This window comes from Equus caballus, chromosome 3 (assembly GCF_041296265.1).
Source record: "Equus caballus isolate H_3958 breed thoroughbred chromosome 3, TB-T2T, whole genome shotgun sequence".
NCBI classification, from domain to species: domain Eukaryota; kingdom Metazoa; phylum Chordata; class Mammalia; order Perissodactyla; family Equidae; genus Equus; species Equus caballus.
In genome coordinates this window covers 121,538,964-121,558,595 of record NC_091686.1, presented here as the reverse complement: position 1 = coordinate 121,558,595, position 19,632 = coordinate 121,538,964, and the positions used below count along the sequence as shown (strand labels likewise).

At 49.7% G+C, this 19,632-nt stretch overlaps 1 protein-coding gene across 9 annotated transcripts in view; it reads left to right on the top strand.

The window, feature by feature from the left end:
* AFAP1 (actin filament associated protein 1) overlaps positions 1 to 19,632 on the top strand; it is a 162,220-nt gene that overhangs the window by 58,492 nt on the left and 84,096 nt on the right. For all 9 annotated transcript variants that reach the window (XR_002807190.2, XR_002807191.2, XR_011437256.1 and 6 more), the window contains exons 2-4: positions 810 to 938; positions 4,162 to 4,259; positions 12,954 to 13,062. Coding sequence is in view for 4 of the 9 variants with exons in the window: in XM_070262761.1 (XP_070118862.1) it covers positions 810 to 938; positions 4,162 to 4,259; positions 12,954 to 13,062 (336 nt within the window). In the remaining 5 variants the exon portion in view is untranslated. The remainder of the gene's footprint in view (positions 1 to 809; positions 939 to 4,161; positions 4,260 to 12,953; positions 13,063 to 19,632) is intronic.

The window sequence follows — 19,632 nt, the reverse complement described above, 5'->3', positions numbered from 1 at the left end:
ACCATCACCACGATCCATCTCCAAAGCTTTAATCTTCCTGAACTGTAACTCCGTCCACATTAAACACTGAGTCCCCACCCCGGACTCCCCCCGCCGGGCCCCCCCACTCTACAGTCTGTCTCTATGGTTTTGACTCCTTTAGGGCCTCATATGAGTGAGTCACACAGTATTTGTCCTGTTGTGTCTGGCTTCTTTCACTGAGCATAATGTCCTCAAGGTTCATCCACACTGTGGCACCTGTCAGAACTTACTTCCTTTGTAGGCTGGATACTGTATCGCTGTATGTAAGACCACACTTTATCCATCCATCCATCCATGGACATCTGAGTCCTCAGCATCCAGCATCCTTTGTTGTGACCATATGTACGTTCTCACAGTCTTCCTGGGGATGGAGCCAGGCCCACAGAAGCAGAGCGCTGGGAGTTGAGTTTCTGCAACCATGTCCTGGTGGTTATTGGAAAACTGTTTGGCGTTGTAAACGCCTGTCTCCTCCTCAGCGTTGACATTCATATCATGCGGTTGACACCAAATGGCGACGCCAGGCTTTGGGTCGTGACTCCCTCTGTTGGCAGCCTGGCTTTGGAGCTCCTCCCAGCTGGGTATTGTTGCCTCAGAGCAAAAGTGAAGGAGCAGCACATTGGCCTAGAAGGGATGTGTGAATCTGTTACTCGACCTGGTTTTTCATGCTGGAATACTGTATTCCGTCATCAAGCTAAAAATGAATTGCTTTGAGTAAAACTTAGCGTTCATATTTTGCAGTTTGCAAGCGATGTGTCTAATAGTACCCTTCCTCTCTCCTTCGTTTTCAGCAATGGAAGAGTTAATAGTTGAACTTCGACTCTTCCTTGAACTCCTGGACCACGAATATCTGACATCGACCGTCAGAGAGAAGAAGGCGGCCATCGCCGACATCCTGCTGAGGGTGCAGTCAGCCAAAGGTGCGGCGCCTCCACACCGTGCTCTCTCCTCCAGTCTCTCTGCCTCTAAACCGTCTTTAATTCCACCATCTTTCTAAAATGCTCATTTGTTCATAAACTTGTGAATTTGTTTATTCACCAAGTTGTCATCGAAGGCCCTACTATGTATGTGCCAGGCACTGTGTTAGTCTCTAGGTGTAAAAAGATAAAGGCTTTAAGGAGCTAGTGGAAGAGTGGGTGTGTTGGGGGTCCCCGTGAGCAACCCACCGTTCGGACAATCACTAGAAGGACTCAGCATACAGTTGTGCTTTCTCATGCCCGGAATTTGGGACAGTGGCAGTGAGGGCACACAGCCAGACTGTAAGGGAAAAAGACATGGGCGGAGTCTTCAGGAACCCAGTGCAGGCTTCCTCGTGCGCTCCCTCCCCCGAGGGCCACACAGAGCACACTCTCCTCAGCGAGGACAGTGCAGCAAGGGGTGTGCGATGTTTCTGTTCAGGGAAGCTCGTCAGAGACTGAGTGCTCCAGGATTTCGCTGGGGCTGGTCGTGGAGGCCCCCTCCGCCTGGCGGGTACCAACACTGCAGACTCCCAGAAAAGCAAGTTTATTAGTCAGGGTTCTCCAGAGAAACAGAACCAATAGGATAGATAGACAGACAGAAGAGGAGGCTGATTACGGGAATTGGCTTGTGTGGTTATGGAGACTGAGAAGTCCCACCGCCTGCCCTCTGCGAGCTGGAGACCCAGGAGAGCTGGTGCTGGCATTCAGTGCCAACCCGAAGGCCTGAGAACCGAGGGTGATACTGTAAGTGTCTTTCTGAGTGCCACATCCCGTGGATCAGGAGCCCAGACGTCCGAGGGCAGAAGGTGGATGTCTCAGCTCAAGCGGAGAGAGCAAATTTGCCTTTCCTCCTCCTTTTTGTTCTATTTGGGCCCTCAACGGATTGGATGATGCCTGCCTACATGGGGGAGATGCCCGCCTACGTGGAGGAGATGCCCGCCTACGTGGGGGAGATGCCTGCCTACATGGAGGAGGGCAGTGTATTTTACTGAGCCCACCGATTCAAATGCTAGTCTCTTCCAGAAACAGCCTCGCGGGCACATCCAGAAATAATGTTGCCCCAGCTATCTGAGCCCTGTGTGGCCCAGTCAAGTCGACACATAAACTTGTCCATCACAGCAGGTATTTAGCGTAAACCGTGCTGTTTGCACAGTCTAGACACAGTAAATCAACCTTATCAACTAGGGCATGATGGGAAAATGTCTGAAATCCACATTTCCAGATGCCGGCCAAGGGCCAGCCTTGCAAGTAGACCCTTGTAGGGACCGCAGCCTCAAGCCTGCTGTGTTAACTCTTGTGCACAGTGGGTAAGATGGAAAAGCAGGTAATAATAAGCCTGGTAAGTACTGTTGTAGCGAGTATCAGAGTGTTAGGAGAGCACGTGAGAGGAGAATCCAAGGCAGTTTAGAGAGAGGGTGGGTGGGGAGGGGCTGGGGGCAGTTCTCGGAGGGCACATTGTTAGGATCTTGAAGGCTCAGAGGAGATGGCTGGATGAGGTGTAGGGAGTTTTCCTGTAGCAGCTTTATTGAGATATAATTCACATCCCGTACACTTCATCCATCTGAAGTGTATAATCCCTTGGCTTTTAGTGTATGAGGCCAGGGCATGACACAGTTCGATTTGTGTTCTGGAAAGCTCACCTTGTCATTCTGAACAGCGGGTTGAAGGGTTTGATAGCAGATTGAAAGCGAGCCCCATGAGGCTCTGGGCCAGTCACTGAGATAGGCGCACAAGATGAGGTCTGCATTTTGGGGGCAACTATGAAATGTTCACTTTTGAAATGAGGTCATTGCTTTCCTGCCTGGACTCTCTCATTGGGCTCCATTGCCCATGGATAACGTGCCCGTGCATATCTGCTCCAACGTCAAGCTGGCTTTGACTCCCCGCCCTGCCTGTTACCAAGCACGTGACCTTGCACCTGTTACTTCATCTCTTTATGCTTCAGTCTCTTCACTGTGAAAAGGGCCAGTAGTAGCGTTTACCTCAGAGGGACATTGTGAGGATTGAAGGAGATAATATAAAATATTTCTGAACAGTGCCTGACACATGGTAGACACCCAGTCACTATTGTCTATTATTTTCTACTATTGCTTTTATTAGCAGATGTGGCCTTTCTTTTCAACCCCATCTTCTCTGTGTGTACCCTTCTCTCAGCCATTCCAGACCACTCGTGTGAACACACCACAGTGTTGGGCCTCTTGCCTCAGGAGTTGCTGTTTGCTTTTCCCCTATTTCCCTTCCTCTCTTCCTCTGTCCAATGAGTTCCAACCCTTTGTCTCTTCATGCTTCATTCTGAATGTATCTTCTGATATTTTCCAATTCACTAATTCTCTCTTCAGCTCTTTAATTTGCTTAAAACCCATCTGCTAATTTTTTTTAGTGGTAGACTTTCCATTTGTTCTTTTTCTCTCTTTCCTTTTTTATTATTTCCAGTTTTCTGCCAAAATTCTGATCTCCGTTGCAGCTTTTCGAGGTCAGCGGCTTTATCATTTAACACCTCTTTTCTTAACCTGTGGCATCGTGCTTGACCCGTTACAAGTGATCATTGTTGAGTGATTGTTTTTCTGGGTCTTTCCAGGTGAGCTCTTGGCATGTAAATAGTACTATGCCCAAATTGAAACTAGTTTCTTCCTCTTTCTTGCCTTCACTGGTAAGCGCTCACCACATTTTCTGAGTCACTTGTATGTCTACTTGTCTTCGCAACTTGAGTTGAGTGCCCTGAGGGTATGAGCTTATGTCAGTCATGCCATCTGTAAAGTATGTCTCTCATAGTGTCTGACTTTAAGAGGGAACTTAATACAGATTCCCTGATTCCCAGGAAAGCGTCTGTCCCCTTACTGCGTGGGTAAGTACTAACCTGAGTAGAAGTTCAGATGAAGCCACTTGCCTTTGAGAGGCCGTTTGGCATTGGGAAGAACGTCAGCTTTGTGCCAGCTCTATCATTTCTACCTGTTAATGTTTTGATTAGTCCTTTAACCTTTTTTTGAAACCTTTTTAACCATAGATTTTTGACCTGTAAAATAGAGAATTAATACCTACCTTATAAAATTATTGAGAAGGATTAGAGAAGATAAATCTTTGCAAAATGTTCAGTATGGTGCTGAGAAAATGATAGCTGTAAACAGTACCATCTTCATCCTCCTCCTTCTCATCCAGTTCTGTGGTTTTGGTTGATACTTTACAGGTTTTGAAGTGAAAGATCATGCTCAGAAGCAAGAGACCCCCAACAGCCTGCCAGCCCCGCCCCAGCTGCCTCTGCCGGAGATCCCGCAGCCGTGGCTGGTGAGTTCATGTCCCACCATCACGGCAAGAATCGCTGGACGCCTGGGTTACTTGTGGTTCTGGGGCAGGTGCTGATAGCCCAGTTCTGGAAGAAAGGGGGCCTCATTTTGCTCGCGGCACTCTTTTGAGTGTGTTTGTGGGGCTGCTGTAATAGCTAAGTGGGAGGCTGTAAACGTAGCCTTCCCTTAGGAGGCTGGTGTTTCTCTGAATATTGCTGGAGGCACAGGTCCATGGAACTCTGTTCTTAAGGCAGATTTTTAAAAAAATCAGAGGATTTAGCAGGCAAAACAATGACTTAGAGCCTGGCAACCTGACCCTCTTTCTGGGTTAACTCTGCATTTGGATACCTTAGTCTGAAACTTTAATCTTCATTGTTATGCTTCTTCTGGGATAACAAGCTAATTTTTATTCCAGAAAAGGATGCGTCATCTTCCAGGAATGTGTGTTTTCTTTGATTTTATGCATTCAGAATTCGTTTGGGAGTTTGCCATTTCTGCAGTCTGGAGAGGCTCACATAGGCAGTTTTCACTACCGTTCAGCTTTTCTGCCTTTTGCTGTTTTCTGATTTGCTTACTCAGGGAAATCAAATTAGACTTCCATTTGGAATTAGAGCAAAATCAGTTACTTAGCAGTTCTCTTTCTAATGTTCACTTTCTGAGTGAATCATCTGATTCTCTCTCCACCGGGGTACGCCCTGCAGGAAAGTGGGGCGTGCTTCCTTACTGTGTGTCCTGCCTGGCCCCACATGGTGGCTGGTGTGCAGCACACACTCAGTAATCATCAGTCTAGAGGGGACAGAGGAAATTAGTACTCACCAGGTTCCTACCACACATCTCAGATCATGCTTGTTATTGTTTCACTCATGATTTCATTCATTCCTCGCAAATTGACCTCAAAGAACCCCTAAAATATCTCTAAGCATGTGAATAGTGTATATATCCATTTCCAGAAAAGTAAAGTTAGGTTCAGTGAATGTATGTGATCAGCTCAAGGTCAGAGAATAAGCAGGAAAGGCAAAATTGTAATGTATTCTTTTGACTTCAAATCCACTGTTTTCTCAACAATACTATTTTGGGAGGTGTGACAGCAAAGCCAGTGCAGGCGTGGCTGGTGGGTGGGAGAAGATCGGGTTAGGAACTATAAGTCTGCTGCTGAGCCGGGATGCTCTCTCTCTTTTCTCTTTGTCTGTCACTCTCCCCGACTCACGCTCTGCCCCCGCCTTTGGCTGCATCATGGCAAATTGCCTGCTTTAAGGTATGAGAAGCCCTCCTGCTGATGGAATCAGAACTGGTGGTTGGTTAATCAAACATGTCGGTCGAAGTGAAAAATTCTAAGGAAGGTATACATATGCTTTAAATATTTTAAGTTTAGACAAATAATTTTTGAGTAGGAGTTTGACCAGTGGGTACTTTCTCCCTGGTGGTGCCTCGTCCCTGGGGGTCCAGAGAGTCTCCCTCAGCGCCCAAGCCGTGCTGTTAGCTGCTGTCCAACCACTGGGGTTTGGATGTAGGGCCAACAGCTATGTTCTTTGAGTCTGGGCTGCGTGCTGGATTCTGTTTGTCCTTCTGCATAATCTATACCTAGGATAGATTGTTAATAATTTCTGCCTTTGGTGAATTGGTGGCCCGTTGGTCATTTGCTCTGGGCACAGTGACTCTCAGGAGAATTAGCTTATTGTGGGGTAAAGATGGAGCCGGTAGGAAGCTGCGCCAGGCAGAGGGTGTGCCACAGATTAAGGCACAAGCCAGAGAAAGACCCCACTGGACTGCAGCACTGCAGGCCCGTCTGCGTGGCTGGATAACCCCATTTGGGTGGGCAGTCTGCAGACGAGGCTGGAGCGCTCCACAGGAGTGATGGCATGAAGGGCCGTGGGCCATTTGGAATTATCATCAAAGCAACTGTGAATGACTGAAGGATGTTTTTAGGTAAGATTTATGATACTCCCCTCAGGTATTATTTCTCATTCATTTGAACCACTGTTGCGTTTTTACCTCTTTTGTGGCGTGTGTTGAATGAATACTGCCTTTTATCACAGTTCTTTGTGTTATAAATGCTACAAAATGACCAACCTTTTACCTTTCTGTCCCTTTAGTGCCTACCAGTCTTCATGCAGTTGTTATTAACTATCTCTTGACATTCTTTTTGCTTCCAGCAGATCTCTAAAATGTACTCATCTGGCATAACTGAAACTTTATACCCATTGAACAGCCATGCCTCGCTTCGATTGTCTTTTAATTAAACTGAATTGGAGATGGTGTTTGTTTCTGTATTTGTGTTTGTCACGTTGCATAGTAGGAAGTGCCCGTGACTGCTCGAGGTCAGGGAGCATGTCGCAAAGTCGGCATTGTGACGTTGACGATGCTTCTGCACAAGAAGGGAACGCCACAGTGTTTCTGTTCAATCCACGGAGTCGATGTGGCGCTCCCAAGGTGCCCTGCGTGAGCTGGTGATCCCGTCAGTGTGGCTCCTGTTGCTCTGGAGGGCTCGTAAGAATATAGGGGTGTGCGCCACGTGGAAATTCCGAACTCCTAGGTCTCTGCGATCGCGAGTATGGCACACAGCATGGTGAGCAGTCCCACTCAGCGCCCTCACCTTCAGGAGAGACCAGAACATGCATCTGTGTAATAAAAACGTTTCTGGGAAGACGTGTGCTTTTCAACAGATTTTTGTTTTTGTTTTGTGCTGAGAGTTGCGCAGCCATCAAGCTGATGGTACTTAGTATACAGCAAGGGCTGAGAGAGCCTTTGGAAAGGCAGGCCCGGTGCAGCCGGAAATGGATCCCATCTGTGTTGACATTGGCTGCCAGGACCCACCACCCGGCTCCAAGCACCCGCCTCGCTGAGCAGGTCGATCCAGACAAGCACCAACTGTGCCTCGTTTCCTCCTCTTCTGCTCCAGAATAGCACTGGGTCTACAAACAGGGGTGTCTCGGATCTTCCTGGCCGAGAGAGAGAAAAGAGCAAGGGAGACGCCTCTGGGGGCTCTGTAGGATATGTGTGATCCCCAGGCAAATCGCTGTCTAGAAGTATTTTTATTCCATAACTTAGACAGCAGGGGCTTATATCGTGTTTAGAGGGGGTAGAGGAGAGTAATTCAATTCTTTGATGCTTTAGGGCCAGAGCTCATGTAAATGTGATGCCTTAGTATACCAGCAGATAACAATGAAGTCTTTTGTTGTGGTAAAATATACATAATAAAAACTTTTACCATTTTAGCCATTTTTAAGTGTCCAGTTCAGTGGCATGAAGCACATTCGCATTGTTGTGCAACCATTACCACCATCCGTCTCCAGAACTTTTCATCTTCCAAACTGAGTCTCTACCCCGTTCTACAACAACCCCACGTTCCCCCCCGCCCCTGGTGACCCTTGTTCTACTTCCTGTCTCTGTGAAGCGAGGGAGTTTGACACCAGCCCTTGCCGGTGCCTGTTGATTGCCCTTCACCCTGTCTAAAGCACTTCCATCTTGTTCCTTTCTCCCATGACTTTCGAGAATCTTAGAGTTCAGTCTCATGTGTAATTCCTGTGGCCTCTTTATCTTAAATCTGCTCCCTGGCTGCACTTCAGATCTGTATCCTGTCTCCACCCTACTGGACGGTTGGCCTTCCCTGTGGAAGCCGTCCTACTGCTGGAGAAGGAAGTGAAGACAACATGGCCCCACGTGGCTCTCATTCTTTGTCGTGCATAAATAAAACTGGAGAAAACTTAAGAAAATATGTGAGTAATTTCTCAGTGTTTACTCAAGTGCTCTGTGAAATGCAAATTAAATAGTGATCAGAATGGAATGGGATGTAATTTGGACAAAAACTTTTGTTTTGCCAAGAAGACTACTACTTAATTCTTGATGTTAGGATTGAAAACGTTTTTGCAGTGTAGACCGTAAACTTGTTATCCATCAAAAACTCCTTTACTCCGATCTCCAGTTTCCTTCAGCAGTGTTAATACCTTCCTGAAGGATGCACCACGGACTGCACGCTCTGTAGAGAGCTGCTAAAATATTCACGTCCTTAGAGAAGGGTTTTGCTGATATGTGACAGAACTAGAATATGAACCCTAATTTTCTTATGTTAGATCCTAGCGTTTTGACTGTTGCTCTCAACAGATTTTAATCACTGTAACTGAAAAGCAGAATCTGGACACACCACTATATGTATAGAATTCAAGTCAGGAAGTGATTCCGAATTACAGGCTGATGCTTTCCTCTGCTAGGATTGGGTCTCGTGGTTTATTGGTCTTTCTAGTCTAAAGCACTAATCAGTCACTTGGGGTAGGAGGAGGGGATGGTGCTGAGGAGTGCCGGGTAGGAGGGGTGGGGAAGCCTCACGGTGTTGGGCCTGACGTAGGCATGTGGAACGCGCCTTCCTCGGGAAGCAGTGGGTCTGGGTGTGTTGCAGCATCTGGAGGCGGGCGGGTGGGCAGCCGCAGCCGTGCTGGGTCGGGAGTTCCTTCTCTGCTCCCACGCCGCTCACTACGTGCAGTGTGGGCACGGGCGCAGAGATGCCGTCCCTGCCCTTCTGTAGCTTCTGGGTCAGCCGTCAGTCCCAGACTCTGCTGGCTTCTGCCATCTCCACTAATCAGCTCTGGGCATGTGTGACCCTGGGCAAGGCCTTTCATCCCTGGAGCCTCAGTTTCCTCATTTTAAAATTGTAATCAAAATACCACCATCTCAGTGTTATTTTCTGAACAGGATAAACTATATCTAAAATATCCCAGAATAATGTCTGACACGTAGTAGGCAAACGGTAAACAGTATTTATTATTGTTATATTGTTGAAAGAATAGTAATAATGAGAATGAAAATAATTATATTGTACCATACAATTATATAAACATAATATTTATTACTAATGGAAAAGAATTCTCTGTGAGGCTTTTCCTTAAAGTAGCAAAGGCAAATACTAATGGCCTTTTCTTTCCAAAAAGATGGAAAATAAACTATGGCCAATATTGTGAGCCAAGCAGCCTATAGATCATATTCCTGTCCATCTGTAAGTACTGGTTTTCTCTAATAAGATGTGGAGACCTCAAAGGAGAAATTTACAGTACCTTAAGGCAGATAAGATTTCCTAAGTTAAAATGTAACTTTCACTTAAGTATTAATTTGAAGGAGAAATAATCCGGTGAGTTTAAAAGTTATCTAGTAACTGGCTCTGTGCCATTTTTGTCTTATGTCTAGAGCGCAACAAAAGCAAAAGATCAGTCACGCTGAGGAAAACGGTCTCTCGTCTTTCTCTGGAAGTCCCTGAGGAGGCTGTGGTGCTTGGACCTCAGTCCCTTATTTCATTAGCATGTGTCTGTGAGGGCCGCCAGGAGAGCCCTGCTGACAGGTGGAAGGCGGTGTTGGAGCTTTGCGCACAGCCTGGGGCTCCTCTGGTCCTGAGCGCAGGTCGTCAGGTTCACTGGGGTTCTGCCACGCTGGTGTGCAGTGTTATTGTTAGAAGGTGCATTTGAAGACCTGCTCTGGCCAGAGTTTATGATGTCCTTGATCATTTAGTCAGGACCCGAGGGCAACTCTCATGAAAATTTGAAGTAGGTAAAGTTGGCTTCATGGCCTCTCGACCTGCAACGTTATAAGAACATAGAATGGGAATCTTAGAACCGGGTGGGCGTGAGAGATGATCGTGCTCCAGTGCCCTCCTTTCCAGGTGGGGAGATTGGACTCAGAGTCACGGGAAGGTGGCGTGGCCTGAGGACGGAGCCGGCCCAGCTCTGATGCGTGCCGAGTGTTGGAGCGTTCCTCGTTGTCATGCTGCCTTCCTGTTTCCTGCCTGTCCTCTGGTTTTCCGTGATTACTTTTGGAAATCTGCCTTTAAATTTGCGCCATTTAAAATTCCTGCTATTTGTGATTTCAGGGAAATCTTACCTGTTGGAAAGGATCTGAAAGAAGTTTTTGCTCCAAAAAAGTGGTGCTAAATTACAGTTCAGGGACTTCTCAGGCTCTCCTCCCCTTGCCCTTTAACAAACTGTAATTCCCCTGTTTGAGGCCCTGAAACCCCTGTGGTGGAATTTCAAGGTTGAGTGGTATTTGGGAGTGAAGTACTGATCCTTTTTGGAGAGAGTGGGTGCTCCTCTAGAAAGATTATTTTTGGGGGAGTATTACTTCAAAGTGAAAATAGTATAATTTTTTTTCATTTTAAAAACGGCAAATACTGTGTAGAAAATCGGAGCTATACAGACAATGGTTAAAAATGAGGTAACTATTTGTTAACATGGTGAATGACCTCCTGTTTTTGTATGTATGAAAGCATAAACACGCAAATGTTATATAAAGGGCTCCTAGTGTAGCTGTTTTCTTTCGCTTAACAGTATCTAGTAGAGATTTTTCAAGTAAATGACGATAGATACGCACTCTCCTTTTAAACGTCTGCACGTGGATGTGTCAGTATTTGTAAGCATTCCTCTCTCCATGAACATTTAGATTGTTTTAGATTTTGCTAAAAAAACTGTTATGGAACATCCTTATCCACTTTTGCTCACAAGACCAATTGATCTTCTCGGCATAAATTTCTAGAAGTGGAATTATTGTCGAGTTGCCGAAGGTTGTGCCAAGTGCAGGACCTCCAGTGGGGTTGGAAGGTCTCTGTTGAGGAATCCCATGGGCCAGAGAGAAGCTGCTCCCCTCACACTGCGCCTGACTGCGGCTCTCGAACGGGAGTCGCTGCCGTTTCATCAGCATTTGTTTGACTCAGCTGTTTGTAATGCTTTCCCAGGACATGAATAATTTGTATGTTTCAACATACTCAGAGGAAGTTGAAACACCCTCCATTTCATGGATAAAGACACTCAGTGGATCCAACAGCTCTTTCCCCAAAGCAGCAAGCAGAGGTTTCAGCTCAGGGTGGGCTCTTGTTCAGACCGTGCCTGGGGCCGCGTCCGTGGAGCAGGGTCTATTTTCAGCGCTGCCTCTTCAGGAAGATAGGAGGGACGTGGATGCCGTCCAGATGGGGGCACAGCATGACGACCGTCCGTCCGGGAAGGCAGCCCTGAGCGCAGAGGCATCTGAGTTCTTTAGGGAACAGGGACCGGGATTGGGGGAGGGAGATAAGGCCTTCAAGCGTCTGAGGGCACATTGTGCAGAGGTCCTGAGGGAGGTATCAGTCTTCATCTGGCGAGGAAGGAGTGGGTGAAGCACAGTGGGTGGTGAGTCACCCAGCGGACTTCTGGATTCAGAGCTGAGTTACATGGGAAGTGGTGCAGTTTCACATTCTAGAGAGTTTATATTAAAAAAAACCCCTAGGATTTCTTTGGAACATTGTTCTACTTGGAAAGTTAACTTAGGAGATCTTCCACTTGGGGCCTCTGTTCTGTGTCATTCTTGGTGACATCTTTTCAGTTTGTTTACAGTTTGTTTTCCTTTTACAAAAGGAAAAGAGGGGGGCCGGCCCCGTGGCAGAGGGGTTAAGTTTGTGCGCTCTGCTTCAGCAGCCCGGGGTTCACAGGTTCAGATCCCAGGCATGGCCCTAGCACTGCTCATGGAGCCATGCTGTGGAGGCATCCCACATAAAATATAAGATGGGCACACATATTAGCTCAGCCACAATCTTCCTCAAGCAAAAAGAGGAAGATTGGCAACAGATGTTAGCTCAGGGCCAATCTTCCTCATAAAAAACCAAACAAAGGAAAAGAGAGAGAATATGAATATAAAAAAGGCCTTTAGCAGACAGGCCTGGTGTTAGAAAACTCCAGCTCTGTCATTTCCTAGCATCTGATTTTGAGCGGGCCGTTTCAGAGGCAGGGCCTCCCTCGCCATGTCTGCAAACTGTAAGGTAATGTAACATGTACCGTGCAGGGTTCCTGTGCGGACTGACCGATGCAACCCGTGACCACTGCAGAAGCACCTAGTACAGTGCCGGGCAATTAGCAGGCGTCTGGCAGATGTTGGCTCTCCTCCCCCTCGCCCTTTTTGTTGCGTGAGGACTAGTGAGTGATTTCTGCAGCAAACCCAGAGATGCTCGTAGGAAGCGGAGGGTGGCCTGTGTTAGGGTCAGCAGGAGGATTTGAGAGAGGAAGGGGGCCTCGGCAGGTCTTGAAGGCCAGGTAGAATTTGGATAGTCCTGAGCCTGCCGGCTCCTCTGTGTTCGAAAGTGACGGCTTCAGAGCCGACGGCCTCAGCCTCGGAGCCCGAAGCAGCTGTGATGCAGTTGGTTTCAGTAATGAGCAGCTTCCTTCTCCAGAGAGTCATTTCCAGTTTCTTTCAGAGGGTAGCTGATAGGTGGCTTCCTTTGTTCGGCGTGTCCCTGGCGCACGTTGGGAGTGTGGTGAGACCGTGGGCACCGGCCCGTGCAGCCAGCCCCGTGTCTCCAGTGCTTCTGCTGCGGTGGGCGCCGGGTGGATCAGCGGCGCCCGTGCTCCCGGGCTCCCCACGGTGGGGTGGGCCATGGAGATGCAGAGGGGTGGCGGTGAGGGGAGAGTCGTGGGCATGAAGAGAGGGACAGACACTGTCTCTGCCCTGGGGACGCCCTCTGCCCGGAGCAGGAGCCATGCTGCCTGACGCACGGCTGCGGGCTGGGGCGAGGGCCGGCAGGAGCGCCGTCGGGGTCCGGTCGGAGCTGACCAGCAGAGCCGCTCCGCGGGCGGGCTCTCTCCCCAGGGACTTTACGGGGGGCGGAGGAGAGAGCTGGGCGACACCTGTTCGTTGAAAATGCAGAATGTCCTTCTGATGGTCACGTGCGTTGTTTGCTCCTTCTGCTCCTCAGCCGCCGGACAGCGGGCCGCCGCCGTTGCCGACGTCCTCCCTCCCAGAAGGCTACTACGAGGAGGCTGTGCCCCTGAGTCCTGGGAAAGCTCCGGAGTACATCACCTCAAGTGAGTGCCTCTCGGATTTCGGGACGCGGAGAGCCTGCCCCCTTGCTGGTCTGAAGGGGAGGGGCCCATCACACAACACCGGGGACATGTGGACTTAAGTCAGCTTTGACCCAAAGAGGTAAACACCGGAGGGGCTTTGCAGTGTCCCCCGTGCCTCACGGTGCCCTTGGGATCCGGATTCTGTCTCCCAGGACTCACAGCTGGTGAGAGCTCCTTGTGGAAACGTGTGTCCAAGGAGGTGTGCTCCCTTTGGTCAAAAGGGAAACGACTTTCGTGGTGCCTTTTTATAGGTGTGTGTATGGGCCCCCCACTCTGACGGGAGCCTGTCCCTCTTAGGCTGCGTTCATTGTGCCACGAGGTGGTGGCTGTCGACTGGGCTAAAAATCACTGGGGACAAAACAAATAGGCATCTCGATCATTGGCTTGTCTTTCTTTTTGGTTTTATCTTTCTTTGTTCATACAGGTCTTACCAGAAAATTTCTGCCCCAGTTAGAGTTGTCATGACATGACTCCACTCTGCTTGGTGACTCTCAGAAGTCCCTCTCTGTTAGTACCCAGCTTTCAAATTCACGTCAAGAACGGCACGCTGACGTCAAAGCCGCCTTCTAACTGTCTCTGGAATTTATTTTTGCATCACTGGCCTTGTTTCTCCTCTCACTGTTCGGTCGGGCAGGCTGCTCATGTCTCTTCTTGAAGTGGGGGCAGTGTCTGAGTGCTTGTTGACTCATAGAGTCTTGCTTTTCTTATAAAAGATAGAAAAAATGGGAAGTGAGTGACTGATTGCCCATTTTGACCTGGAGGCTTGTGGTCCATCGATCTGTGACATGTCACCCGCCTCGGCTGTCTCCCTGGGGAGATGCTCTCCTTCATCCCTGTGTTGTGTTGTCTCCACATCACCTGTGGTCTCTGCGACACAGAGGCTTGAGTTTTCTGGTCTTTCTCTCCCCGGGCAAAAATCCAGCAGACCATTTCAGCAAAGCAGAATCTAACTTGATCGTTTCAGGAAATTCCCCTGGTGTATTCACTGAGCATGAGGAGATGGAGAACCCGGCCGCGCTGGGCTCTAAGCCCCTGGAGGGTAAGGGGCCTCTGCTGGCTCACTCGTGCCTGTTTTCTCCGCTTCTGGAATAGTCACGACACAGACTAGGCCCCACATCAATAAATATTTGTTGCATTCTGGATGAGAAAAGGGATGGTTCTGGGAAGGAAGTTAGGACATACTGGGTTTTGAGATCATAAGTTAAATGCTTTCTCTTTCATTTAAGAACTATTCAGGAAAAATGCGTTCTGGTAATTTCTTAGTGTCCACTATTTCAGAAATTAGTAGATTAATTAGAAAACAAAAAATTAAATGGCTTGAGGTAATTCAAAACTTCATTGGATTCCTTTCTTTCTAATAGCAACGAGTAAAGAAAAGAATTTTTTGTTGAGGGTATTTCCCAGCATTTGGAACGCTTGGTCCTAGCTTCTCCCACCTTCCTTCTCTCCCCCAACACACTTTCGGGGCTACAGACTGACAATAATTGTGTCTGACTTTGGGGGCCTCGGTAGTTTCCGTCCGAGAAGCCCCGCACAGCTCACGTGTCCCATCCTGTCCTCGGAGAAGCCCCTCCTTCGCTACTGACGGGTGGGTAACCTTCGTGGCACAGGTTCCAGACGGGAGAGCAGGAGCAGGCCTCACACTCAGGAACGGCGAGTCAGCAGTGAGAGCGCGCTGCAGCTCCCTGTCTGTTGCTGGCTGTGGCTGTAGAGTGGACGGCCGGGGCCCCCGCCCACCCCGAGGGACAGCGGCGTGAGCTGCCTTGCAGATCGGACCAGGTGCTTGCAGACTGCGTGACGGCTTAGTTGAGTTGTGTATCAGAGATGGGCTTATCGGAGAAGCAGAACCCTTGTGAGGGTTGTGGGATGAAGGGTTTATTGTGGGGACCGTGGGAAGCAGTGAAGAAGCCTGTGGACTGGGGCTGGCCGCTGAGACCACGAGCGGGGAGGACTGAGGGAGAGAAGAGCCACCGGAACCCACGTCTGTCTCCACGTCCTCCAGACCTGGCCACACCGGCGGCCAGCCAGGGGAGCTGGAACGCGCCTCCCGGCCCAGGACTCAGAAGAGACCCCTCAGGAGCTGCAGGAGCTGCGGCCCAGCGGCTGCCCCACACCGACAGGGGGCCAGCAGACCAGGGACAATGTGTGTGAGCCGCAGCAGCGCCTGGCACCCCGCGCTGACCTTCAGCATGTACTGGCAGCTGCTTCCCGTCTGCCTTCCAAATTGCTCACAAATTGCTCTCATGGCCAGCCCGAACCCAGAATCATCCAAGAAAGGGAATTTTGGGAAATGTAATTCCAGCCTTGCTGAGTTGATACAGTGTAAAACCACCACCATTTATCTTGTGTCAATTTGGCATCCACACACACCTCTTTTAACCACATTGAATTTCCAAATAAAGACAATAGCAGAATCATGCTGCAGCATTACAGGATTCGACTATCGCCCACACAGAAACTCCCTAACTCCCCGAGAGGGTACAGAGTCCTTTTCTCCACTTTGGGGTGATGTCCATTCTCTTCTAGCTGAGTCATGCTCTCCCCTTTGAGAGCCTGTAACTCAAATATGGGGATCTAAGGCTAACTGCTGTTAGCACTTCTCATGTTAGATGCTCGGGGAACAGGAGAGGGGAAGAGAAGAAAAGAAGTCGTTTATACATCCACAAATATGTCCATATCAAAACAAGGGAGAAGGTTGGTCACTTGTTCAGTCCTCATTTCTACAGCCGGTCAGTGGTCATAGCTGTTATTTATGGCTGGCTTCATATTCCCTTTGCAGCAAGCACCTTGGTGGGTTGTCCAATAAGATGACTCAGCTTTCCTTCCTGGAAGGTCTGGGCCACGGCAGGACCGCCTGCATTGGACGGTTGTGCTTTTCCACTGACTGTAGTCACAGGGCGGGGCGTCCTGAGGGATCTCCTGGATCCGGGCATGTCTTCCTTCCCCAGTGTGTGGTCACAGCTTGTTGGTGGTCGGGACCAGCCATCCCGGTCACTGCAGTAACCCCTTCTTTGCCTGTTGTCGCCCCTTCCAGTTAAATGGAGCAATTATGCTGTCCTCAGGAGGGAGCATTCTGCCCGTAGAAACGAAGACCTGTGGGCCAGCAGGGCCAACGTTTCAAGGAAGGGCGGTAAAATTCTGTCAGCGGATCCCTAGGGGTAATAGTGAGAGGAGCGCTACCGTATTTGCCCCTGGATTCCCAGACCTGCGAATGCCGGCTGTGGGAGAAACAGCCCGCTCCGTCAGAGCATCTGCTGGAAGATACCACCTCCAGCCCCACAAGGTGTTCCCAGTCAAGCTGGTCCTGAAACTGAACGTTCAAAAGGACATTCCACCAGCCTGTTGCGTCAGCTGCTTCAGGGTGACCGGGACATGGCAAGGCCAGGGGGTTTCATGAGCGTAAACCCTTTGCGGTAAACTTCGTTTGCTATAAAACGAGTTCCTTGGTCAAAAACAATGTGACGTGGGCTCCCATGATGGTGAATAGGGTGTTTTGTGAGACCACGGACGGTGCTTTTGGCAGGAGCATTGTGGACAGCGGAGGCGAATTTACTTGAGTTATCGCCTCCAGTGAGAATCAGGTGCTGCCCCTTCCATGATGGAAGTGGTCCAGTGGGAACCACCTGTTATTAGGTGGCTGGCTGCTTCCCCAAGGAGCAGCATCATGTGCTGGGAAAACGCTCCAAGTGCGGGAGCCAGGTGATGCTTCGTGGCTGAAGTCCATGCTGCTGAGTCCCGTGCGTGACCTCCATCCGTGCCGCTGTGGCCGTTGTACGAGTCCGTTTGACAAGAAGTCTGGGGAAAGAAGCTGACCCACATCTATATAATGGGTCGTGTTTCTCACCTGCGTTTGAAGATCTTCTGCTGAGAGGGCTCTTTGCTCAGCGCTCAGCTGATGTGCAGATACTTACATCCAGAGCCTGTGTGGAGGTCTGCTCACAACCTCTTTTGCAGACCTCCTTGCTACTGCTTCCTCTCAAGTGTTGACCGTCCAACTGAACTGTTAGGCCATGAGTCAGAGTTGAGAGGAGGAGGGGCCGTGGGCATCTGAACTGCTTGCTTCTCTACCTTCCTTACGTCTTCTGGGCCCGGTGGAGATGCAGACTGTGTTGATGTGCTGGCTGAATGCTCCCTGATGGATCAGACAGCCTGAGGTCCATGTGGGCAGCTCAGGTTGCGTCATAACTTGCTGCCCCATGCTCAAGCCTTTAGACTCTGTGAGGGCATCCGTGAGCCAAGAGCAGTTTCTCAAAAGTAAAATAGTTAGCGTCAGAGGCTGGCATAGCTGTGCTCCGCTATCCTAAGGGTCTGCTCTGTGCTTCACGTATAAAGGCCTGTCAAAGGCCTTCATTACCGATTTCTATAACAAGTTTGATCAGAGCAGCAGAACCACTCTGAGGTGGAATAGAAGGCTTATCATGGGGGTTAGACCTCAGACAATTATGGGAGCTGTTGAAGAAGTCGGTGGAAGGCTCCTGCCTGTGGATCTGGTTGGAAGGGCAGCCTGGATGAAAAGCTGGACTTGAAGTGGGGTGAGGTCAAGGATGCACAGATCTGCAAGGACAAACTGCAGCCTGTCCATCCTGGACTCCCTCCACACTCGGCGACTTGCAGCAGATGCTGGTGCTCCTGGCGATGGACTTGTACGTGTACCTGTACAGGGTCTGAGCCACCAAAGGAGGAGGTCCAGCAGCAGGTCGGGCAGCTCCGGGCCAGCAGGGCGGGCCGACAGATGGTGGAAACACGCCCGAGCATCGGCAGCGCCTCTGCCCTCCGCCGATCCTCAGAGCGTGACGCTGCCGCCCCTTCCGGCCTCTCCCAGGGTTCTCTTGTGGCTGGCCTAACGCGGGCTGCACAGCTCGGGAATTCTGCGGACCGTGCTTCCCGCTCAGCTACGTTGACGCAGACAAAGTCGATGCAGCCCTTGTTGAGTTTTTTGGATTCAGGTTTATGTTTCATCTCATTTTCAGTTTTCTAGTTTCACTCTTTCTTTGTCCTTTGCCCTCTCTCTCCTCAAGGGTAACTGGGTGAAATGCCATTTCTCACTTCATGGGGTATGGTATATGTCTAAAATAAAAATTTTAATGTTTTATAGTTAAAAATACAGGTTTCTCCCACTATCTCAAAGTAGTGTGTCTATGAACCCCTTCGTAAGCCAAAATGGTGTAAAACAAAGAAGCAATTACCATTAATTTATGTGGGAAAAATTTTCAAGTGTTCCCAGACCCAAAAATAACCTTCCGAGTCATACCGAATAACAAGTAAATGCTGAAGTCACGCTGACCTAGTGTAGACGCAGCAGCGGTTCGATGACTGCACAGCCCCTAGAAAGGTGAAATGAGGTTTCACTTCCCAGGGTCAGGAAGGCGGTGGGCTCCCTGGGAGGCTGAGAGGTGGTGGTGGTGGTGACGTGTTACGCTGCGTCGTCGGAGGTTGGGGCGGTGGGAGGCACAGGAGACGGGGCTGTAGGAGAGAGGAGGAGTGTCCTCTGTTGACATCTCATCATGTCTGAATCCAGCCGGGCAGGCGGGTCTCTGATGTCTACACCTTCTTCCATGTCTCCCTGCCTCCATGTCAAAGGTCAAGGTCCGTCATCTGTCGTGGCTGCTGTGGAAGCCTTGAAGTATGACAGTATGCTTGGGGCTTCGTCTCTATAATGGCTGGCTACAAAACAAACGCTGGATGCCATTTTCGAAGAAGTGAAAATCCTCGTTGGGTTTCTTTCGGTTACCGAAAGCAGGCCCTAATGTGGGTCTTTTGTGAAAGTGAAGCGGCGTAAAGTGAACTTTGGGATCGTGAGGGAGACCTGTGATAGTCGATGGGAACGTTCTTTAGTTCATCAGAACCGCACGATGTAGCACTTCTTGCCCACGAGAATAGTTCCTGGTGGAGAAGCGCATTTCCTAACCGGCAGCGTCACTTAGAAGGATTCCCCCCAGTTCTCTCGCTGGCTCTTTGTTCTGCTTCCTCATTCCACGTGAGGTGTGGACGTGTGCATGGACGCCAGGATATGCCACGGGCTGCCACTTTCTAGTCAACACCCTCTCCGCCCGTGCCCTCCGTCCTTCTCCCCGAGATCGCCTGTACGCCTACTGCACGGGCTGAAGGCCTCAGCGATTGTTTCCCCTCCTCCCCGTTCCGTCTGTCTTAATTTTTCACAGCGCCCTCATCACCCCCTAATGTAATCCAAACCCCCACCCCAGACAGTAAACTCCATGAAGTTCTGGTGGAGCCCCCAGGAGGTACACGGCAGGAGGAATGAGGGGTTCTGCTCCTCTGTTGGGTAACCGCTGAAGCGACCTGTCAGAGAGCTGGTCTCCTGCAGGCCCGGCTGTGCCTCCTGACTGCTCTGTCTCCTGTTCAGATGGCTGATGTTTTTCCGAAAGTGAACCCGTCAGTCCTGCTCTCTCAGAAGAAGGCGGAACGTGGACTTGCTGTCATTCTCAGCTGTGCATCTCAGCCCGTTCCCGAGGAGGCAAAGGGCGGCTGGGGGCATGGTCTCCTTTGTCAATTTGAAGTCACGTTTTGGCT